This window comes from Rhinichthys klamathensis, unplaced genomic scaffold (assembly GCF_029890125.1).
Source record: "Rhinichthys klamathensis goyatoka isolate OS25496 unplaced genomic scaffold, OSU_Roscu_1.1 h1tg000068l_1, whole genome shotgun sequence".
NCBI classification, from domain to species: Eukaryota; Metazoa; Chordata; class Actinopteri; order Cypriniformes; family Leuciscidae; genus Rhinichthys; species Rhinichthys klamathensis.
In genome coordinates, this window is record NW_026606611.1 from 4124818 (window position 1) to 4150122 (window position 25305).

At 36.3% G+C, this 25305-nt stretch overlaps 1 protein-coding gene across 2 annotated transcripts; it reads left to right on the plus strand.

Moving 5' to 3' along the window:
- Nucleotides 1-447: 447 nt before the first annotated feature.
- On the plus strand, nucleotides 448-25289 carry kif3a (kinesin family member 3A). 2 transcript variants are annotated; one of them, XM_056250307.1, is made up of 18 exons: nucleotides 448-599; nucleotides 6475-6757; nucleotides 6839-6983; nucleotides 7151-7235; nucleotides 8621-8726; nucleotides 9863-10002; nucleotides 10079-10276; nucleotides 10411-10585; nucleotides 11415-11513; nucleotides 16668-16824; nucleotides 18220-18400; nucleotides 18501-18611; nucleotides 18687-18812; nucleotides 20366-20419; nucleotides 20525-20593; nucleotides 20696-20823; nucleotides 24447-24483; nucleotides 24605-25289. In XM_056250307.1, the coding sequence occupies exons 1-17, from the start codon at nucleotides 594-596 to the stop codon at nucleotides 24454-24456; spliced, it is 2073 nt and encodes a 690-aa protein (XP_056106282.1). In that variant the 5' UTR covers nucleotides 448-593; the 3' UTR covers nucleotides 24457-24483; nucleotides 24605-25289. The 2 variants fall into 2 exon arrangements, with proteins under 2 accessions (XP_056106282.1, XP_056106281.1); XM_056250306.1 differs by lacking the exon at nucleotides 24447-24483.
- Nucleotides 25290-25305: the final 16 nt, after the last annotated feature.

Genomic DNA, 25305 nt, shown 5'->3' on the forward strand with positions numbered 1-25305 from the left:
ACTACTGTATATCCTGAATCTTCAGGTTTCCTGTTCTCAGTCCGTGTATTTTTTTATTTTATTTTTGTGAAAATGATTCAACTACTAATAATAAACAAAAAATACTTAAGAATTTTCTCTTAAAGGCCTTTTTGACTTTTATTGAATTTAATTGGGTATTATTTGCATTAAACATAAAAACACATTTCTCCTTTTGCGTCCCCTTCACGTGAATACTTTGCCATTTCAGTAAGATACATACTGAAACATGACACAAAAAAATCAAGGATTTAGTGACAGTGGGATAATACTGATAATAATAAAGCATACCAGATGGCAAAATGACGAATATAATACTATGCCGTTAGATGAAAGGAATGGTATTGGGAAAGACTAATAAACATTATTGATATACATAAATGTTTATGTCCGGGTGATATCAGGAGCACGCATTGCCGCTCGCGCATGTCCAGTAACCGCAGCACTGGGCAGGTTGAGTTTGGGATCGGCACTGGAAAAACACAACATCCACCCGAATGAGCTCATCGAGTGTCATTCCTCAGAAAACGCGTTTATTGAGGTCTTAATAAAGAGCCATATATCCGCATCTTAAAATGCCGGTAAGATTGTAATCTCCTATCTTTATTTATCGCTGTGTAATATGTGTGTTGTTATGCCCCACCTTCCCATCCTTCCTTCGCTTTGCAACCATAATCTCATGCAAATATTCACGGACTGTTATTTGACTGCGTTTTCTAACATGCACTCGGCGTTATCGTTCACTTCTATGATGCATTTAATTCTTGTGTGATGATTTTGTCCTTTTTAATGACTAGAGTGGTTTTGTGCACAACAAACTAGCTGCCTGCTAGTTATTAGCATCATAGCAAATTGAAGGGGTTTTACAATGTTAAAATCTGTCAACTAGTCAGATTCACGTTTGGATTCATGAGAAATTATTTTAAAAACCGCTTACAACAGATAAGTTAACTAGGGATGTTCTGCGTGTAAAAATGAATTTGCCTTTTTGTTGTCGATAAATTTAGCCGTTAGCTCGACACAGGCCGATCATATCCGCTGCTTAGCAACAGCGTTGACCCCACCTCTCAGAGACATCAGTAACCGGTGACCTTTACAATAAAGATTGAGATTACAAGAGAACCCATAGCTCACGTAAATATACCTTAATTTGGTCTTTCTTTATTTATGGGCTCTTTTCTTTGTGACTTTTAGAAAAATAAGCTCTTATAAAACAATTAACAGTTTTACTAGTTTATTTGTCAACTAACTTCTTGGACATACACCCACCGGCCACTTTATTAGGTAGGCTACACCTTGCTAGTACCGAGTTGGAGCCCCTTTTGTCTTGTTTGTGGCAACAAGGTGCTGGAAACATTCCTCAGAGATTTTGGTCCATATTCGTTGTCATTTGGTACTAAATGGCCCAATGTGTGCCAAGAAAGTATCCCCCACCATTACATCACCAGCAGCCTGAACCATTGATACAAGGACGGATGGATCCATTATTTTATGTTGTTTATGCCAAATTCTAGTGGTGTAACGGGTCATTGGATTATATTGGTTTTTGAGTCATAGATCGGAAAATTTTTCGGATCAACAACACACAAACAAATGTGTGGGGTTAATGTATTTTTGCTTTTCATTTATTGCCTAAAGTCCACTTTAAGTATTTCAGTACCACAGCAAAAATCTAGCTTTTAATAATCAAACGTTTTTTAAAGACTAGTGAACAGTCAGTAATAAAATAAGAACAAATACACAAATTACAAGCATGGATAAATACAATATAACAAAGTTACAAATAAAGTAAGGTCTAACAGCCTTTCAGGTACAGAAAACTAAAGTGTTCATTAAATGTAAAATAACACTATAGTGTTCCCTGTATACATTTAATATAGATTAGGGATGCACCGATCCACATTTTTTCACTTCCGATCCGATCCCGATACCTGAATTTGGATATCGGCCGATACCGATACTTTTCCGATACCAGAGCTGTGTTTGCTTTAATATTATTATTATCATTATTGTTGATTTTATATGATGCTGAAATAAACTCCTCTCTACAGGCAAGTATGATATGTACGGATGTATGCATGTATGTCAATATATATATATATATATATATATATATATATTAAACAATAGATAAACAAAAGATAGACAATTAAACAAAGATACACATTATACAGGCCTACACAGTGCTTTAATTTCAGGAAGGTCTACTAACATTATTCAGGTATGGTCTAAAAATAATTATAATAAAGTAATCAAAAGTAAAATAGCACTGCAAAGTTTATCATAGATAGATTTATGCTTATTAAAGCTAAAGTTATTCATTCAAGAGCTGTGAGTGATTTTCTCTTTGCCTTTTGTTGTTTGATTCTCAGTAATGGGGCAATCGTCAGCATGTTAATTATATTAGACTGCTTCCCCTTTAAGAACGAGTGCACCATATTTTCTCCCAACTATTTCCATAACTACGTCCATTTTAGACAAACTGTTTTAGTGAATCTCCAAGCCGGTCATTTTGACATTTTTGTGTAGGCTACATTTGATCGTTTAGACGTGCATATGAAGCCCAAAGCATAATGTGCTTGTCTCGTTGCGGTCTGTTTCGGAGCGCGCGACGCGGGAACAGCTTCTCTTGCGCAGATTTTTGTGCTTTTAATAGCTTTTTTTATTATTAAAAGCGTCCCGCAATTTAGCAACAGTAGAGACTGCATTTTACAACAATCACCGATCATGCTGATGGGCTGTCGTGTTGTGCGCGCTGTGGCACCGCGTGAGAGATCTCTCTCTTTCTCTTCTGGACTGCGAATAGCAAACATGCATCACAGACAAATGGTTTAATTAATACGGCTTTGCGAACATTGCATTTTGCTGTCTTGCTCTGCTGTGGTGTTTCCAGTGTGAAGTATGTCCACCATAGGATTTCCACACAGTGAACATGTTGGCAGCTCAATGCTATCCTGCTAGCTGGCTGCAAACTGCGGAATGGATTTCCTGAGGGGGGGTCTCTGTGTCTCATTGAGCCGCACCTCCGTTCAGGATATCCATTCCACAGTTTGCAGCCAGCTATGAGACTAGCCGCGGGAATCACTTTTGGAGTCGTTTCAGCAGACTACGTTAAAGCGCAGACATGGCTCATGGATATCGGATATCTCCGCAGGTTGGATCGGGAAAATCCGATACGTGAATTACGCTGGTATCGGTCCCGATACCGATACTGGATCGGATCGGCCCCATCCCTAATATAGATTAATCTTTGTTAAAGCAACAACTTTGTTTTGTTGTTTGATTAACATTATTAGACAATGGCAGATATTTATGGCTGTTGTCGCTTTAAGACCTAATGAATGGATCCTATTTCTTTCTCAGCTGTTTACGTTCACTTAAGACATAACCGACTGTTTATGAAAATACTTGCCGAGACGGGCATTTTATCGTCATTTTGTGTGTACATGTATGTGTCTGTTCAAGCGCAAGGAGGTGCGAAAGAGGATTAAATTCGATCTTTGTGCGCTGTCTGAAACGCACAACTCAGTGTGTGCGTGCTTCGGGTGTGTGCTGCTGTGCATAAAATATCCAATGAGCGGCAGTTCTGTTGGAGAAAATGCCTTGTTGATGCCAGAGGTCAGAGGAGAATGGCCAGACTGGTTCAAGCTGATAGAAAGGCAATAGTAACTCAAATAACCTCTCATTACAACTGAGGTCTGCAGAAGAGCCTCTTTGAACACACAACATGACGAAGCTTGAAGCAGGTTGTGCTTGAAAATCCCAGTAGATCAGCGGTTTCTCAGACCAGCCCGTCAGGCACCAACCATGCCACGTTCAAAGTCACTTAAATCATCTTTCTTCCCCAGTCTGACGCTCAGTTTGAACTGTAGCTGATCGTCTTAACCATCTCTACATGCCTAAATACATTTTGTTGCTGCCATGTGATTTGCTGATTAGATATTTGCGTAAACAAGCAGGTAGAAAGGTGTAGCCTACCTAATAAAGTGTCCGGTGAGTGTGCATGCAGCATTGAAGATTGATATATTTGCAAATCATTAGCTAGCTAGTGATTAGTTCAAAACAGACGTCTGGAAGTTGAGAAGCATGGCTTCGACCCATTGTGGTAATTAACTGAAGCTTGCATGCCATGTTGTAATTACCGTAATTACCAGATTTCAACTTGCAAAAAGCATTCACGTCCTCGTAGACCTCGTAATTACAGCTTGTAAGATGGGAGTTTTCTGAGAGCTCCTACTTGTACCATGTGACCGCTGCAGATTTATTTAGGTGTTGATAGTGTTGAAACGCATAATTCCCAGTCCGAGGATGTGAACGTCACGTGTTGTCATCTCGAGCCTACGGTAATTGCCACATGCCGTTTATGTATTAGTCACAAATGCGGAATGCCTAAAACAGCCTTGGCTGTTTTTCTAAATTCACTATAAACCATGGTTTCAACGGGCTTATTGCTTTTATAAAAAGGTTCTAATAATAATACTGTATAAAGTAATACTGATGTAATGAGGTCACAGGTATATGTTTGTAGCGTAATTTACAACGGCTTTGTACGCGGCTCAACCAATCAGAATCAAGGACCGGAACTATCTATTTTATAAACATCAATTTATACTATTAGTTAAAACTAGATATTTATATGGAATTAATCCAAGATTGACACTTTTAATTAATAAGAGTTGTTATATGACTTAATCTATTAATCAGATAGACTCGTTATTAGTTGCTGATGTGGCAATTATTAATGAATGGTTTAGTTCTTCATGAATTAGGCCTATATGCTAACTCCAGTTTTATGTGTTAATTTGTTAAGCATGAATTAATGCATATTGGTCCTCCCATATTATAAAGTGTTTGTAATATCCGACATAAAGACAAATAATACTTTAACAAAGGTAACTTAGAATTGGCAATAGATTGCTGCAGGGATTAGTCTCCACCAGCAAGACTAATTCACCATTGGTTTTCCTATTATAATGAGGTTTTTCAATTTATGAGTAAAATAAGGTCTGAGGTAAATGTAACTTGACAATAGTTGTTGAAAGTTTTGCTCAACAGCGTAAATAATACACACCCATATCAAAAAGTATGTGAAGCTGTTATTTTTTTATTTTAAAAAACATATGTTTTTAATAAGTATCTAGAAATATAGAAAGTATCTTTAAGTTATGTTTTCCAGACCTCATTTTGTTCATGAATTGAAAAACCCCTTTATAAAACCCCATAGGAAAAATCTTGAGGGAACCAGTGGCGAATTAGTCTTCCGGGTTTTAACGTTATCCCTGCAGCAAATTTCTTCTAAAACTTATTCTTATCTGATTCTGTTTGTAAACCTTATTAAAGAATTAGTTCACTTTTTAAAAAACTTTTGCTGATAATTTACTCACCCCCATGTCATCCAAGATGTCCATGTCTTTCTTTCTTCAGTCGAAAAGAAATTAATGTTTTTGATGAAAACATTCCAGGATTTTTCTCCATATAATGCACTTTGCTGGGCACCAAACGGTTCAAGGTCTAAATGACCGTTTCAGTGCAGCTTCAAAGGGCTTTAAACGATACCAGACGATTAATAAGGGTCTTATCTAGAGAAACGATCGGTCATTTCAAAAATAAATAAAAAAGTTCAAGTTTTATAGGCACAAATGCTCGCCTTGCAAACTCTCCTGTTCGAACTCGTTCATCAAAATGAACGAATCTTTTTTTGAGTCATTGACTCGTTCATCAAAATGAACGAATCTTTTCGAGTCATTTTTATTTATTTTTGAAATGACAGATCGTTTCTCTAGATAAGACCCTTATTCATCGTCTGGTATCGTTTAAAGCCCTTTGAAGCTGAACTGAAACGGTCATTTAGACCTTGAACCGTTTGGCTACCATTGAAGTCCATTATATGGAGAAAAATCCTGGAATGTTTTCATCAAAAACATTAATTTCTTTTCGACTGAAGAAAGAAAGACATGGACATCTTGGATGACATGGGGGTGAGTAAATTATCAGCAAAAGTTTTTTAAAAAGTGAACTAGGCTACTCCTTTAAGAACAAAATAGTTAGAAATGATGCCACAACTAAGGTGCAGTCATATGCTGCGTTCACACCATGTCTTAATTACCGTAATTACGAGATGGCAACCCGTGAGCTGTTAAAATGAATCTGCTGTGGTCAGGTGGTACAGCGGTCACATGGTACAAATTCAGAGTTTATAAATTGAAATTAGTTCTACGAAGACATTAACACTTTTTACAAGCCAGAATCTCGTATTTACGGTAATTCCGACAAGGTGTGAATGCACCTATAAATTGTCTGTTTTTTTTTATTTCATAGTTTAGATTTTACAAAATCTATTACAATCACAATAAAAAAAATTAAAAAAATAATGATGAATTTTCACATATTTATGGCCGACTTCCATTGTGCTGACAAACAGTCCCGCCCTAATGTTTTTGGTTTGTATTTGTACAGAGTAATAAGCTGGATAAACCAGAGAAGATGGAGGTGAGTGATAACGTGAAGGTGGTGGTGAGATGTCGACCCCTCAACGAGAAGGAGAAGATGATGGCACACAAGCAGGCCGTCACTGTGGACGAGATCCGAGGAACCATTACTGTGAACAAACTTGATATAACTAGTGAGCCGCCAAAGACGTTCACCTTCGACACAGTGTTCGGACAAGATAGCAAACAGCTGGATGTGTATAATTTAACAGCTCGACCCATCATTGACTCAGTATTAGAGGGTTACAATGGTAAGTAAAAGACAATATTGCATAGATTGCCAAGTTTTCATCTATTTGGCTGTTTTTGCAAAGATTCATTTCTTTTTTCAGGAACCATATTTGCATACGGTCAGACAGGCACAGGGAAAACGTTCACCATGGAGGGTGTCAGGGCAGTGCCTGAACTCAGAGGCATCATTCCAAATTCATTTGCTCATGTATTTGGCCACATTGCAAAAGCAGAAGGAGACACCAGGTGAGACGGGGATTGTTTTTGAGTGCTGTGGTTTAGGGGTTAATGTGTTTATTCGATGTGTTGAATTAATGAATTCTCATGATTTCTTATGATTCATCTTCTCAACGTTATCAGAGATGTGAACAGTATTAAGATGAACTCTGCTGACATGTGTCATCTGACCACAGGTTTCTGGTAAGAGTTTCGTATTTGGAAATATACAATGAGGAGGTGCGAGACCTATTGGGAAAGGACCAGATGCAGAGGCTGGAGGTGAGAAACCGACATATTTCCGCATATCTGAAAGTTGAGAGCTTGAGATGATAGTGTTTCTCACTCCTGTTTCTGGGGGCCCCCCAGCATTGCACTTACTAGGTGTGCCATTAATCCAACACTCCAAATATAGGCCATGAAGCACTCGACTAATGCATACATCCGCATGAAATCTGCCCCCACAGAATTCTACAGAAAACAGCACCAACTTCCACTGAATTCTAACGCGTCAAACAGAAGTTGATAATTCGAACTAATTTGATAATTGCACACTCTGCGGGTTTGTTTATTAAATATTTTTCTATATTGGATTTAATTTGATGTTGTTTTCAGCTTTCAGCTTTTCAATGGTTTCAGCATTTTTCTCCACAATTAGTGTCAACAAACACTGGCTTATATAAATAACAACATACACTGCCATTCAAAAGTTTGGGGTCGATAAGCTTTTTGTAATGTCTTTTTAAATTTTAAGTTCAACAAGGCTGCATTTATTTGATTAACAATACAGTAAAACAGCAATACTGCCATTACTCCAGTCTTCACGCATGATCCTTCAGAAATCATTCTAATATGCTGATATGCTGCTCAAGAAACTTCTTATTATCAATGTTGAAAACAGTTTTGCTGCTTAATTTGTTTGTCAAGTCAAGTCATCTTCATTTATATAGCGCTTTTAACAATGGATTGTTTCAAAGCAGCTTTACAGAGACAAACATATAATTTAAGGTAACAGATTGTTTTGGCGTTATAGCGGTTCTTCTTCCAGCTGAAGTTAACTTTGATTGATTCACCTCCGTCGAAATGATCAGACTTTAAACGCGAACCTGTGATTAACGCTGACGGCGTTCACATGCTCATTCAGAATTCTATAGTTATGTGCTTTTTAAAATATGTGCGCAGGTTTGTAATTCATACAACCCAGCCTAAACAAACTACTTTTCTTGCCTATAAATTTTGATACAGAATTTTGTTTTATTTTATCACTTCGGGGTACGCGAGCCGGAATTCACAACGCTTTATCTGTAGAGTGGGAAAGCCATGTTTTATTTTTTCATGATTTTTTGATAAATGGAAAGTTCAAAAGAACAGCATTTATTTAAAAATGCATGTTTTGTAACATTATAAATGTCTACTGTCACTTTTGATCAATTTAATGCATTCTTGATGAATAAATATACCGGTATTAATTTCTTTCGAGAAAAAAAACCTGACAGTCCCTAAACTTTTTGAATGGTAGTGTAACCTTATGAATGTAAGACTTTTGTTTTTGAGGAAGTCTGACTTAACTACAGCTATAATTGAAATGAGGCAATTTGTTGTGCAACTTAAATTCAGAATTGTAAAGGCCACAAATGCAAATAATGAATGCTAAAATTATAATACAGGTCAAGGAGAGACCTGATGTAGGAGTTTATATCAAGGATCTTTCTGGATATGTGGTAAACAATGCTGACGATATGGACCGGATTATGACCCTTGGACACAAAAACCGTGAGTGTATAATTATTTTATTGAATAAATTAAACATACTAGTTGTTTTCGGAATGCAAAGTAATATTTAGAGTTGGATAAGTAAAGTCTTTAAAATAAATCTTAAATGTGGGTATGAATATGTAATATTTGTGTGGGTATGTTTTGCCATGAGCATGGATGACTGCTTTATTTCTTTATTGGTTGCAAAAATCTAAAATGAATTTTAATGAGTAATTATAATCAGTGTTAACGCATTACAAGCAATGTGAGTTACGTAATCAGATTACGTACAGTTACAATCGAAGTGATTCAACTCCCATTTCAAATCAGGTTTATTAGCAAAATTTACTGACTTTCAGCTGTTTACAATGAACAAATCAAATAAAAGTAATTGAAATAGTTCAAACCAACAAATGTTTCAAGTGGTTTCCCCAAATCCAACCGAAAATGCTACTTTTAATGATTTCTGCAGTCTGAAGCACCTGATTTGCAATGGGGGTTGAATCATTTCAGAATAATATGCAAACTCAGAATATTACGCAGACCTGCAATAATTAAATGTTAAATAATACAAATATACTTTATGTATTTAACCTCACAACCATTGACTTTGCTGCTGACCTTCAATGATCCAATTCAACCATACTAAAAAAGCAAAAATTACTTTAGATAAACATCGTTTGTTTTTAAGTAAGAGGGTTGAACTTTCTTCTTCTGCGTCCTATTCTTCTGCGATTCAGAATTGCAGCACAGCTGTTAGGTTTGTTTGAGTTACGTCCTTTACTCTACAGGCGTAAATTTGCATTTCCTTCAGCCTGTGGCTTCACTTTTGGTGCCAAAATTGAACTTTTTTTTTTTGTGTTGTGTTTAATTAGAAACAAGCATGCCCAGCCCAGGTGAGAAAAAGTAACGTAAAAGTAATGTTCCATAAAAAAGTGACACAATTAGTCACTTTCTTGGGAGTAAAGCAATATTGTAACGCATTACTTTTAAAACTAACTTTCCCCAACTGATTATAATAGTAATATAGAAAAATGTGTTGACCAAAGTGAGAATATTAGAGCGAGGGTCAACTTTACTTGGCATTGGGTTCGGTGCTTTCTAGACAGGAAGTCCAAAGATGGCCAAAATCCGTGTTGTTTGTCTTTGTCCAGGTTCTGTAGGTGCGACTAATATGAACGAGCACAGTTCTCGCTCTCATGCCATCTTCACCATAACTATTGAGTGCAGTGAGAAAGGTGTAGATGGAAATCAACATGTGCGCATGGGCAAGCTACACCTGGTCGACCTTGCGGTAAGCGACCCTCATCATGTGGATGAACTTTAGTGTTTTGGTTTCCTTTCCGTTACTCAATTGTTTTATTGCTCAGGGATCTGAAAGACAAGGAAAAACAGGTGCCACAGGTCAGCGTCTTAAAGAAGCCACAAAAATCAACCTGTCCCTGTCCACCCTGGGAAATGTTATCTCTGCACTAGTGGATGGGAAAAGCACCCACGTGCCCTACAGGAACTCAAAACTCACCCGACTGTTACAGGACTCTCTCGGAGGAAACTCTAAAACCATGATGGTACGACAGTCGATGTGCACATAGTTATGAGCTTTTTCTACTAGTTATGATTAAAACTCTGTAGAAATGAATGCCATTTCAGTCAAAGTACTGCAGACAGTATAATTCTGTTTTAATGATCTGTTACTTTGCAGTGTGCAAACATCGGCCCAGCAGATTACAACTACGATGAGACCATCAGTACTCTCCGCTATGCTAACCGTGCCAAAAATATCAAGAATAAGGCCAGAATTAATGAGGACCCCAAGGATGCACTGTTGCGCCAATTTCAGAAGGAAATTGAAGAGCTCAAGAAAAAACTGGAAGAAGGTACCACACATCAGTTTCATCTATGTATTTTTTTATGTCAGGGTTGGTCTTCGGGATGTGACTCATTTCCTCATTAGCTACAAGGTTGTCTTCATAGGGAACTACCTTCTAACGGTCACACAGAATACAGTGCATAAGACTCCCAATTAACACTCATAGTTGATTCTATTAGAGTTTTATGTTAGCATGTTGATTACGTAGTTAATGGCTGGTGATGTTGGTAAAATTATATTTAACAGTAATATTGTGAAATATTATTTCAGTTTAAAATAACTTGTTCTATTTGAATATATTTAAAAATGTAATTTATTCCTGTGATTTCAAAGCTGAATTTTCAGCATCATTACTCCTGTCTTCAGTGTCACGTGATCCTTCAGAAATCATAATAATATGCTCATTTGCTGCTCAAGAAACATTTAATATTATTATTTATCAATATTATAAAAAGTTGTACTGCTTAGACATTTTTTTGTAACATGTCTTTACTATCACTTTTGATCAATTTAATGCATCCTTGTTGTTAATTTTTTGCAAAAAGAAAAAACTTTGAACGTTGTGTATGTTTTCTGTACTATTTGCACTAAATTTATATAAAGTATTATTAAATATTAAAAAATATTATTAATGTTCATAAAACATTATTTTGCTTTAGAATTTGACCAAAGATGCTGTCTTGAAAGGCAGCATTTTTTTTTTTTTTGCTTTCTTTGACTGAATTGTAGCAATCATAGATGCACTTATCAAAGTTAGAGTCCCTTTAGGGTTTGGTACAGAGCCAAAGTATTTATACATGTTCAGTGCTGATAAATGCTATGCTACTACTGTTCAGGTGAGGAGATCTCTGGTTCTGACGGCAGTGGATCAGATGACATGGATGAAGGTGAAGATGAAGTTGGTGAGGGAGGAGAGAGACGCAGGAAACGAAGAGGTATGAACTTCCCCTTTTTCTTTTCCACTTCATGACTGGACAACATTAGTCAGAGAGGCCTCTTAGAAAGATGATGCAGTCTGTGGTTTTGACTTTTTTTACCACAAGTATTGCCTTACAAATCATCTTCATATTCTGCTTATGACATGTCACGGTCGTTCTATTATTTTTGTCTTTGACCTCATTAGATAATGTTGCTTTATTGCAAAACATAAAGAGATTAAACTTTCATTCAAGTGTATTTATAAAAACTTTGGGCATTTATGTCTATTAAATTTCTGATGCACTGCACATACCCTGACGTCATCTAGGTTGAAATTTCTGGATATCACAACATATCAGTGAAAGGAATAGACAATGTGGCTTTGGTGTGCTTGTCTAGACCATCAGATCAAGCAGATGTAGTTTCATTGTGCGTCATGAGAGCAAAACAGTTAATGCCTGGTAATGACTCTACACTCTGATTGTGCCCACATGCAGCCCAACAGTCTGGGACCACTGGTAAAAATGCAGATGAATGCAATTTTTGTTATAAAAAGATATTATCATCAGCCAGATTCAGCCTCAATTTGAGTGAAAAGCTGGATTGAAAAATAAACATGAATTTCAGGATGGCTTAGTATTTGGTTTGCTTTAATGACAGCAGCACTCAAGCTGCACAGGGTAAACCTGATGACCATGTTCTCCAGCATGATTTGAGAATCATCCAAAGAGCATCTTAGCTTGCCTTGTGGCATTTTGAGGAGTGATGGATGGAGCAGCACATGGAAAACGCGAGTTATTCCCACTTTTTGTGCTCCCTTAATCACTTTTCCCAAATACACACTATACTGATTTGCTGCTCAATAAACATTTCGTATTATCATCAATGTGGAAAACAGTTGTGGTGCTTAATATTTTTGTGGAAACCATGACACATTTTTTTCAGGATTCTTTGATGAATAGAAAATTCAAAAGAACACAATTTTGAGGGATGGAGAAGCAACACCGGTACTATCACAATGTGTCATTGCTGAATGAAAGTATTAATTTCTTTACAAACTTGTGAACAGTAGTGTACATAACTGTATTCAAAGCCCCAGATAGCACACACTGTGCTGTGCGTATTACACAATATAAATTAAATTTAAAGAACTTAAATTAGTCTTGGATGCTCAAGCTCCAATGTGGCACCCGCTGCTAATCATAAAATCTACCCAGCTTCTAATAACTTTTAATAAATGACATGAATTATTCACCAGTCAAGCCTTTATTTTAGGTGCCATAGAACAGATGTGTAATAAATTGAATCAGTAGGTAGCAGCAGACTCAGTGACACAGCAGAAGCTGAATATAGGACACCATACTTCTACCGACAGGAACTTTATAAATGATTCACAGGCACCACCTTTCTCACTGAAACTCACATCTGATTACTTCATGCTTATCGTCTTCCTTTCTGGTGCACCTCAGTTTTTCTGCATCAGCCTAATGCTCGGTCACTGCTGTGTCATTTCACTCCAACACAATTGCAGACTTGATTCCTCTTTAAAAGACATTTAGATGATGATGTGATATGTGCTTGTGTTTTCTCTTATTGCGCAATGTGCTTGAGTGTCGTCAAGTCATCTTCATTTATATAGAGCTTTTAACAATGTAGATTGTTCCAAAGTGGCTTTACAGTGATGATAGGAAATTAAAACGTCACAACGATCATTAGTTACTAACTTAGGGGCCGCTAACACGACACCATTTTAACAGGAAACTCTTAAGTTCTCTCTACGCAAACTTTAAAAACGCGAACCTGTGAGAACGCTGATGGCGTGCACATGCGTATTAAGAGCCCACTCCACAGGTATGCGCGTTTGAATATACAGTTAGGTCCATATATATTTGGACACAGGCACATTTTTTTTTTTTCAGATATTTACCAAAACATATTCAAGCTATAGTTATATAATGGATATGAGCTGAAAGTGCACATTCTCAGGTTTAATTTGAGGGTATTTAAATCCAAATTGGAGGAAGGGTTTAGGAATTACAGCTCTTGAGAGTAGCCACCCCCCTTTTTCAAGGGACCAAAAGTAATTGGACAATTGAATCAAAAGTGGTTTCTTGGACAGGTGTGGGCTATTCTTTCGTTATTTCTTTATCAATTAAGCAGGTAACAGGTCTGAAGTTGATTCTAAGAGTGGTATTTGCATTTGGAATCTATTGCTGTGAACCTACATCATGCGTTCAAAGGAGCTCTCCATGCAAGTCAAACAGGCCATCATTAGGCTTCAAAAACAAAATAAATCCATCCGAGAGATAGCTGGAATATCAGGAGTGGCCAAATCAACAGTTTGGTACATTCTGAGAAAAAAAGAATGCACTGGTGAGCTCAGCAACATAAAAAGGCCTTGACGTCCACGGAAGACAACAGTGGTAGATGATCGCAGGATCCTCTCCATGATAAAGAAAAACCCATTCACAGCATCCAGCCAAGTGAAGGACACTCTCCAGACTTAAGGCAGTCATTGCCTGCAAAGGATTCTCAACAAAATATTAAAAATAAACATTTTATTAATGATTATATTAATTTGTCCAATTGCATTTGAGCCCCTGAAAATGGGGGGACTGTGTATAAAAATGGTTGCAGTTTCTAAAATGTTTACTTGATATTTTTGTTCAACCTCTTGAATTAAAGCTGAAAGTCTGCACTTCAAATTCATCCTGATTGTTTCATTTTAATTTTATTCTGGTGGCATACAGAGCCAAAAGTGTGAAAATTGTGCCTGTGTCCAAAAATATATATGGACCTAACTGTATGTGCGCAGGCATGGAGTCCTTCCCTAAAAAACCAACCCTCAACAAACTACTTGTCTGTCTGGCCTTAAAATTTATAATACAGAATTTTATCGCTTCGGCGTAGCCACGTGAACCGGAATTATCCCGACAACGATTATCTGTACAGAGGTAAAGGGGTCATAAGAGGTCATAATCTCTTCACCAGCCCAACCTCCCGGCACCTCCAAACTCTAGAAATAGACTCTAGAACGCTTTTTTACTGTCCCACAATTTAGTTAATCGATTTTATCGATTAGTTGTTGCAGCCCTAGTTTTGGCCGTTCTTTTACATGACAATGGCATTGTGGGAGGCTGAAAACGCAATCTTTTGAAAACGGCTTTCAAAAGTGCACATTTTTTCCCATCTCCGTGTAAACGAAAAAAAGTGAATTTGTGAAAACTGTGATGTGATGCTTTACAAAGTGACATCGCCATCTACTGGCCTGGCATGAATAATACAGCGTTTTAGTCATTTTCACAGATCCGTGTGAACTGGGATGGTTTTGACCACGACGTGGTCTGTATGCGAAAAAAACGCAAAGAAAAAACGTTTACATTTTTAGTACGTCGCTGTCGTGTAAACGTACCAATGTGGTTTGAAAATGCCCCCTTTCCTACCGCTAACACATTATTAGCTTTTTGGTAATGTAGTCATTAGTGGTGTGCCATATCATACCGTCCACTATAACACCGGTATACATTTTTACATGATAAAAAAGTGTCATATCGCAATATCAATGATATAGCGACGCAATGATGTATGGTGCATGCATCTTTTCTCTCATCTCTCAAAATGGGTTGCACAAGCCAAGCGGTGCAGGCGGCGATACTACACTCTCGTGTTTAGGAGTCGGGACATGACGGAATTGTCACTTGCACAATCGGGCCAGCAGTGCATCGTAACTTAAGTTTATAATTTTTACGTCTTTTTAAGTCATATCAGTTTAAATATTCCAGCGATTTTAAACTATTCAGTACTCGCGGTAAAAAACACGCAAAATTTTGTCAAAATTCAGGTCTTGGTTAGTATACTCGTAAACACAGTCGGTTGTCTTAAATAAGCATAAAACTTGTGTGACAGCCAGTGTAATGAAAACAGTAATGGATCCGTGCACTAGTTCTAAAAGTGACAGCAGCCATGTGTCTGTCATTAATGTTGTCGTCAAAACAACAAAAGATAGCTTTAATTGTAAGGAATCAGAATGAATAGCCTATTTAATTTACTCAGGACTAAAAGACTATCAGTGTTATTTTACATTTGATTACTTTATTCAGTTTCTGTAGTATTTCTGAATACTAGTGTTAGACATACCCAAAAACGTTTCTCTTTATTTGTATCTTTGTTATTTTGTATACATTTTTGCTACTTTTTTCTATTTAATTCAATGATTGAAATCAAGCTTCCTTGTGTTGTGTAAACTCTTAACAACAAAATAACGCCATTGTAACATTTTAGGTTGCAAGCGCAACATTTAGCTAAAAAATGCCCATTGTGCATTTAGCTCATTGGAAAAGGATGGAAAATGCCCTTAATTTTGTTAATATTTTTTTCTATATCGTCATGAATATCATTATCGCAAATATTCTTGAAATTTCTATTTACGCGTTGATAGTATCACCATAGAAACCCAGTTGCAGTCCGAGGACATGAACAGTTCCAAATAGAACGTCACGTGTTGTCATCTCGAGCCTAGGGTAATTACGCATAATTCGTACATTCATGGCTCCATGTATACTTAATTAAGCAAGGGTGCAGAGTTAAATTCAAGCTATTTTAAGGCATGAATGTCAACAAAATGTCATCTTGATTATCAAAGATGTGTTCGGGATACAATTATTGACTGCAGGGGGACTTTAACATTGAGGATGAGAAAAATGTGTTGACATTTATTGCAGCCTCCAGTGAATGTCTCAAATCCTGTCATGAACTTGTTAGAAATACTAATACAGGATCCATTTTCTTAATATAAAATATAATTGATTTATTCTTTTTGGTTTTTGGGTTGAAATAAGACCTGAACAGTTTTTTTTTTTTTTTGAGATTCACCCATGACAGCAGTTAATCACTTTGTCATTAACCTTTGAACACCTCATGTGAAAAATGTCTGAACTAGCAATAAGTTTACTGTGCAAATAGTCATGAATCACTGTATTGCTTTATGGTGCCTTTGTGCGAGCAGCGTCAGTCAGCTTACAATGAAACTGGGATGAAATTAAGCTGGGTAAGATCGCTGCTACAAAATGGTTGTGTTAATCTGATGTGATGTTGATCTGATGTGATGTTATTTCTTGTGCTGAGTGTTTCTGCTGAGGTTTTTATATATTTTCTGAATGTGTCATGCTCAGGAAGAAAGAAGGTATCTCCTGACAAGATGGTGGAGATGCAGGCGAAGATAGAGGAGGAAAGGAAGGCGCTGGAGGCCAAACTGGACATGGAGGAGGAAGAGAGGAACAAAGCACGTGCAGAGCTTGAGAAGAGAGAGAAGGACCTTCTCAAAGCCCAGTAAGATGATATACTGTGTAACAAGTCATTGAACGGGTATTGATACCAGAACAAATTTCGGCGCAGTCCAATATAGATCAGTGGTTATCAACTCATTTGGTCGTGGAACCCCCATTTTCCCATAGTCATTAAGCTGCGACTCACATTTTTAGGAATTTGATCCAAGCTAATTTATTTCTCAAAAATATGACTAACACTGATGAATATACAGTATAAGGTTAAATAACAGTCCTAAACTAGTGTCTGTTAATACAATCAGGGCCTGCGGAAGTGCTGGGCAAACTGAGCAAATGCCCAGGGCGCCAGACACTAGAGGGCGCCGCACCATGACAAGTACGAGCGTCTCAAACTTTGCGATCGACAATACTTTTACATGCAATCAAATAAGCCATCATGTAAGCACCTTAATCGATCCAAATGAGCTCTATCCAAATGAAATTTCGATCGGATTGAAAGGGGTGGTTTATTCCTTTTCTAATAAGATCGAGAGAACATGATCGGATTGAAAACCGAAACTGAAAGCACTGCACATGTGCAATGACATAGAAATAGCGTAATGACATATGACGTGTCATATAAATGAGTGTCCCGTCATTCTAAAATTCTCCTTTCACTCAGCGAGCGTCTGTGAAGTGGAGCAGGACAACGTCCCACCAGTCCTGGTTTCGGGTTCTCATCACAGACGACTGGTTTTGGGCGCGCGGCAAAACGGTTCATATGTCTCCAAATTATGACCAGAGACGGATATTAAGTCTGCTGTTTAAAACAAATAAAGAACCAATGTTGGAGTTAATCCAACTGTATTAATTACACCTGTCTTAAGTCAACAGTAGTGGTCAAAATGTGATAAATTGACTTTTTTTCTTAAAATTTTGAACGTAGGGGGCGGCATATTCCTATTTTGCCCAAGGTGCTGGATTGTCTTCCCCTGGCCCTGAATACAATACAATTAGTAAGTTGGTTTGCGCCACCATAGTCATCAAAAATATAGAAAGTAACACAAAGTGAAAATAATGGGGTATTTTCTGTTAGGGTTACAGATAGTGATCAAGTGATATACAGCGCACACTTTCACATTTGCACGCGCCGCGAGCACAGTATAGCGCCTGACAGGAAGGTTTTTTTTTTTTTTTTTTTAAATGTTAGGACAGTGTGTTTTTCTCACTTAAACTGCGTATGACAGAAGAATCAACAGCTTTCACACACATCCTTAAAAATAAAAGTCTTGCATAAAAAAAAACACATTTACAATTACTGTTGTTGATGTTTCTTTGACTACACACTCCATGACCCACTCAAAATGAGAAACCGGTTGAGAAACACTGACATGGATATTAATTTAATGGGTGTATGAGTATAATGGTGTCATGCTTTGTATTATTTTCTGTATCTCAGACAGGAACATCACTTATTACTTGAGAAGCTGTCTGCTCTGGAAAAGAGGGTTATTGTTGGTGGGGTTGATTTACTGGCTAAGGCCGAGGAGCAAGAGAAGCTTCTGGAAGAATCCAACAATGAACTGGAGGAGAGGAGGAAGAGGGCTGAGCAGCTCCGAAGAGAACTGGAAGAAAAGGAGGTAAAGATGATGATAAGACTTTAGCAGATTCATTCTTGACCAATATTCTTGTATAGTTTTATCTCACAGTGGATCATGGTTGCAAATGTCTCTAAAACAGCAAGAGCGCTTGGACATTGAGGAGAAATACACCAGTTTACAAGAAGAGGCTCAAGGCAAGACCAAGAAACTGAAGAAAGTGTGGACCATGTTGATGGCAGCAAAATCTGAGGTGCGGTACATTTCTTGTGCTTTCAAATAGCATAGTTGACAATGATATTGAACTTCTCTGTCTCTTCTGTTTCAGATGGCTGATCTGCAGCAAGAGCATCACAGGGAGATCGAAGGTCTGCTGGAAAACATCCGGCAGCTGAGCCGAGAGCTGCGTCTGCAGATGCTCATCATTGATAATTTTATTCCTCAGGAATATCAGGTCTATATTTATGCTGGTGCACATGCACTACCAGTCAAAAGTTTGGACACAGCTACTCATTCTTTATGGTTGACATATTTTAGAATAACAGACCCATGAAAAAAAAAAAAAAGCTGGCATGATGTATTAAGATAAAAAAATCTAGATCACAGCTCAACCGACCTCCCGATATGCTTTTTAAACAGTATTGAAGGAGTTCACATGTATGCTGAACACTTGTTAACTGCTCTTTCCACAATATCTGCTCCAACCATTTAAAAAAAACCTTTGTTTTGTAAAGAACCCCAGGGACACATTGACTATTTTTTTTTCGGTAACGCTTTATAATAAGGTCTCATTTGTTAACTACATTAGTTAACATTAACTAAGAATGTACAATACATCTAAAGCATCTACATTATATATACACATAAGAAACCTGCCTGCAAAGCTACAGTACTGTGAAAAAGTCAGGATGCTTTAAAAAAAATAATGTCATAAATAGATTTTTTTGTTTAAAACCGCTTTTGTCCTGGTACACCTGCACATGGTTTTTCAGGTAGCTTTGCAGGCAAGTTTCTATAAGTATCTTTGAGACGTTGCCGCAGTTCTTCTGAATTTAGTCTGTCTCAGTTTTTTTCTGTTTCTTCATGTAATCACAGACAGACTTGATGATGGTGAGATCAGAACATACCAGCTGTTGTCAGACTCAGATCTCACTGGATTAATACAATTAATGGCAAAGTGAACGTTTGGGAATGTAAACTGATATTTCCTACTGAAACATTACAGCAAAAGATATACACAACTGGCTTAAAACATTTTCTTGGGGTGGGGGTGAAAATACTAACGTGCCCAAGACTTTAGCGCAGTACTGTTTATATAACCACTGCAGTAATTAGAGTATAATTTTGTACAGTACTACACCAGTTTTCAATATTTGTAAAAGGTGGCATTATTATTTTTTCTCCTGCACTAAAACAGCGCTTCAGGCCGTAGCACATGCATAAATTAATATGCAAATAATTTTTTTGCATTTTCCCCGTTACCAGGATTAGTCTGATATTTTTGCTGATAATATAAAGTGTGAACTGCTGCTCTTGCACTACAAAGGCAAAAATGTCAAAACTGAGCTGGCAAATACACTGTACAGAAAAAAGAGATAGTACACCCAAAAATTACCATTGTGTCATTTACTCGCCCTCATGTCGTTTCAAAGAAAGAAAGACTTTTCCTTTTTCTGCGAAACACAAAAAGACGACATTTTGAGAAAAGGACAGAAGAAGATATTTTGAAGAATGCTCAAATATGTCGTCTTTTCTCAAAAAAAAAAAATTCATTTTGGCTGTACAACCCTTTAAGAACTGAATAAATCAAATGCAGTTCAGTGAAATAATGAGCATTTTTTAACTTTACGCATTTACCGTCTGTAAAAGATGATATTCTCATGACTTTCGAAAGTCCCCAAAAGAATATCCAGAGTGTCTGAGCTTAGCTTAATTTTTATCTCAGCGTTTCAGGTTCCCAACTATAAAAATGTGTAAACGACATCTTGTTTGTTGTCTTGTGTACAGGAGATGATTGAGAACTATGTGCACTGGAATGAGGACATTGGAGAGTGGCAGCTGGTGAGCTTCTTTAACACATTTCATTCTGCGATTCTCTCCGATCTGGCATGATGTTTGGGAGCAATGAAAAGGTGTAATATAGCTGATCTATTTGCTATTTTTTAGAAATGCGTGGCCTATACAGGCAACAACATGAGAAAACAGACACCTGTGTCAGACAAGAAAGAAAAAGATGTAAGTGTCGGTTCAGATCGAATGTTTTCCAGAGGCGCACATGATACATGCTCTTCCCTTTTCATGTTTAATTTTTGTCCTCTGTCCTCTTTCGTCACTCAGCCATTTGAAGTGGACCTCTCCCATGTTTATCTGGCGTACACCGAGGAGAGCATGAGACAGTCCCTAATGAAACTAGAAAGGCCTCGGACATCAAAGAGCGGAAAGTCCAGGCCGAAAACTAGTCGTAGGTGAGGTGTTATGTTTTAGTTTTTTTTTTTTTTTCTTACTTTGTGGTCCACCTTTGCACAACAGAGGCACAGTCACAATATAAATGTTACAACATTTACAATTAAATAATCCTTCAGTTTAGTTTAGTGCATACAGGGTTCCTACGCAGTTTGGAAAAGTATGGAATTTGATATGTGTCATTTCCAGGTCTGAAAAAGTATGGAAAAAAAGAAATCAGAGTATGGAAACATATTTGTGTTTCCAGACTATTGACCCTATTGAGTTTTCTAAAATATAAATGAAAAATTTCTAAAAATAAATGTAGGACTATCACACAGGCTTAGAAATATCAATTTCTCGATTTTAATCTATTCTTATTTTTATGAACCAATATCAATTCTTAAATCCCAAGAATCAATCTTTTAGTCTATGCGGTTTTCAGTTGATGAATAAACAAAACTTTGTAGCCCCTCCCATCCAATAAATCGCAAATAGCTTTGAGTTTTGTTACTTTTGATATGAAACAAAGTCTCAGCTTTCAAATTCTGTACATTTTGTTATAAATTCAAACAATAAATACCGTTTTGGCGCTCTTTATGGCGTGACAGATCGCTGTAGCACTTCTAAGCACCTTAGAAGAAATGTTAAAAGATAAAGTACATCTTACTGAAATCCGTATCATGTCTTGGGTAATTGCTCAATTAAAAAGACCAGGGGTGCCCAATCCTGTACCTGCAAAGTTCAGCTTCAATCCTGATCAAACACAACTGAACCAGCTAATTAAGATCTTCAGACAGGAGCTTGATTAATTAGGTGTGTTGGATCAGGGTTGGATCTGTAGTCTTCAGGTCGGTAGATTTCCTGGAATGGGAATGGGCACCCCTGTTGTAATCAAAATGCCACGTATAGTTAACCTACATTTACCTCAGAAAAGCCATTCAATAACCATAAACGTGTTAGGCAGCTACAAAAATTAACTCTAGAGTGGAGCATTTTGCTAAATATACACACTATATTGCATATTCATTGTATTTTTACTTAACATGTTCTTTAATATTTAATGTATTTTTTTCATCACAGCCACTATTTAAATTTTTTAGATTTCAAAAAACGAGTAGAAACATAATAATGCCATTTAAAAAGTTATTATAACCAGGCCTTGACATTAACACACGTCAACCCGCCTACTAGCCACTTTCTTTGGCTGGTTGAATTTTATATATAATATACATTTTTCAATTGTAGTCTTTTAAAAAAGACAATATAGATTTTTCAATACATAACGATACTGAAATATCTGAAACGCTTCCAATACTAATTTTACGCAAAATAGATACACAATACCAGCTGCGCTATCTCGCTCTCTCATGATCTCTCCGACAGCGAGTTGACACACCGCCTCCACTCACTCACTCTTTTCATTTGCTCCGGAAGAATTTCAGCGTGGTATTTCCATGTTTTGCGTATAATTTTTCTCTTTCCCCCCGATTTTATGCTCACACCCAAAGTGTGCACACATAAAGCCGCGTCTCAGTACTAAATTGAGTTCTTCTCTGCTTATTGCGATTAAACAGTCAAATACGCACAAAGTAATGTCAAAATACCAGTCTGGGTGAGTATTCATGTAAATATAGTCAGTTATGTTTTATAGTGAACGTAAACAGTTGAGAAAGAAAACACGTGTAACAGTATAATGGATCCGTGCGTCAGGTCTTAAAGTGACAGCAGCCTAATATGCATGCTGCCAAATTATGAGATAATATAAAAAAATATCTAAATGGCAGTTTTTTCCCCATGGTATCGATGTCAAAATTGTGGCCAGTGAAAAAAAGCGGAGTGGCTAATAACTTTACAATAATATTACAGATTGTAATGGTTTTCCAATGTACCAAATGGGGTTCCTTGTACAGTATACAGAATTAGATGAGACTTTTTTTTTTTCTTGAAAAATTGCTACGTTCTGTACCTGATACATGGCGCAATTAATCAATATCGAATGGAATTTAATCAAAATCGGAACTGAATTGAATCACATTCTTGAGAATCTAAATCAAATTGTGAAATTTGTCAATACCCAGCGCTACAAGTAGAGTTTTCATGGTAAATGTTTAGTGATTGTTTGATTTGCGAACATGACTGACTGAATAAATTCTTTACCATAAGCGAGTCTCTAAATGAATGTGCGTGAGCCACTCAACACAGAAACAGATAAAGAAGCAAACAGACATCTAAATCACTTTGCTGTTTGGTGATCGTGCAAAATCAAACCACATTTACAGTATCAAAATCATTTGTCAAAGGTGAATATATGCAGGTTATAAAGCTTCTTAGGTTTCTTCTCATCATGCAAGCATGTAAAGATATTTACAGATGACTACTATTTACCAAAAATAATGCTGGAACATTTATGTTAAATATGGTCTAAAAATTGTTTGGAAGGAGGTCTGGAAATTTGAGTCTGGAAAACTATGGAATTTTGAAATGGAAAATGTGTAGGAACCCTGAATGCTAATATTAATAGGCTGTATGATTTTAGATGTTGTTTAAAGGTACAGCACTATAAAAAAAATGAAATGTTTAAGTACAATCAACTTGGATTTTTAAGTAATTTAAACTTAAATTACATTAAACTGACTTAAAAATGTTGTTGCATCTTGGATAACTTACAAAAAAAAGTTATTTTGATGAGTTAAAACAATATAAAAACGTATGTTGTAATAACTTATTGATCATATAGCGAGTCTGTGTTATTGATTAGTACATTCATTGTTGAAATTGGCACTATAAGCATAAAGTATATCTCAATATTCTGTGTCCATAATGATATTTTTATGGAAAAGTGATTCAAAAACTTTTTTTTTACTTTTATATTATTAAAATTAAATATTATTAAATAATTCAAAGAAAATTTAAGCTTTAACAATAGTTTTTGGTGTGATTTGAGTCAAACATCTCACGTTTTGTACATTACCTTTCAAATGTTTGGAGTCAGTAAGATTTGTTTAATGTTTTTGAAAGAAGTCTATTATGCTCAAGGCTGCATTTATTTGATCATAAACAGTAATTAATAAATAGTAAATCCATAGCTTTATATACTTTACATTAACATTAGTTAATGCTGTAACTTACATGAACTAACAACATATTTTTAGAGCATTTATTAACCTTATATTAATTAATAAATGCTGTAGTAGGAGTATTGTTCACTGTTAGTTTGTTAGCTAATGTTAACTAATGAAACCTTATTGTAAAGTGTTACCACCACAGACAGAAAAATAGACAATAAAAACAGTAATATTTATATATTTCGTTCTTTTAAGTTAATACACTACCAGTCAAATTTGACAATAATTCATTTTTTTAAATGTTTTTGAATAAAGTATTTTATGCTCCCCAAGGCTGCATTTATTTGATCAAAATACAGTAAAAAAAAAAAAGTCATAATGTGAAATATTATTACAATTTAAAATAACTATTTTTGCTTTAAATATTAAAATGTAATTCATTCCTGTGATGGCAAAGCTGAATTTTCAGCTGTCATTACTTATTATTATCAATGTTGAAACCAGTTGTGATGCTTAATATTTTTCTTGAAACATCAATGGCATTTTGAAATATTTTTCGTGATGTTTTTTTGTTTCAGGATTCTTTGATGATCAGAAAGTTCAAAAGAACAGCATGTATTTTAATTTTTTTTTTTTTGTATCAGTGTTAAAGTCTTCATTGTTACTTTTGATCAATTTAATGCACCCTTGATGAATGAAAGTATTAATTTCTTTAAATTTTTTTTTTTTTTTTTAGGAAACGCTCCTCCAAACCAGAGGCGGTGATTGAATCCCTGCTGCAGTGAGCCTGTTGTCTGATGAAGACCACTATATTTTGTACATTTTCAAGGCCAGGCCAGTATATGTCTTAGGGAATACCGATTCTTGTGACGTAAAGGCACTTTGACTTAAGTGTAGATGAAAACAAATCATGTGTGAAACTCCAGAGCTGCTCCAAAGCTGGGTTTAGATGAGGATAGTTTGCGGTAAAATGTCCATTATGATAGCACTCCAAAAGGCACATTTCACCTTCACATAAACACTGTTACTGTATATTCGGCTTGACACTGATGGCTGTGCTGGCATGTGTTGAGCAGCTTATTGGTCTGACACAAGAGATGCGCTTGCCGTCAGGTAACATGCTATTGAGAAACCAATCTAATCTTAATGTTTTATCAAATTGGCAGCGTGCAATTGCTTTAGCTCCATCTACACAAGCTATGCTACTTCATTTTTTTATAGTGAGAATGTGCATGCCATGTTCCCTTGCCATTAGCTCAGCTTACTCTAATTGTAATGTATTTCCATTGTGCACTGTAGTAAAACCATTAGTCTAATGTATTCTGTAAAAATGTTTACATTTACAGTTTTGTTTTTTTGTTCGTGTACTCGTCCTTAAATTATTAAATTATTTTACAAGGTAAAATTGTAGCATTGCTTTTGTTTGTAAATAATCAT

Bases quoted from the DNA above. Each gene is read 5' to 3' on its own strand.
- kif3a (XM_056250306.1), top strand. The intron at 10,277-10,410 runs GTACGACAGTCG...GTTACTTTGCAG, and splicing joins GAAACTCTAAAACCATGATG to TGTGCAAACATCGGCCCAGC. The intron at 18,813-20,365 runs GTCTATATTTAT...TCTTGTGTACAG, and splicing joins TTATTCCTCAGGAATATCAG to GAGATGATTGAGAACTATGT.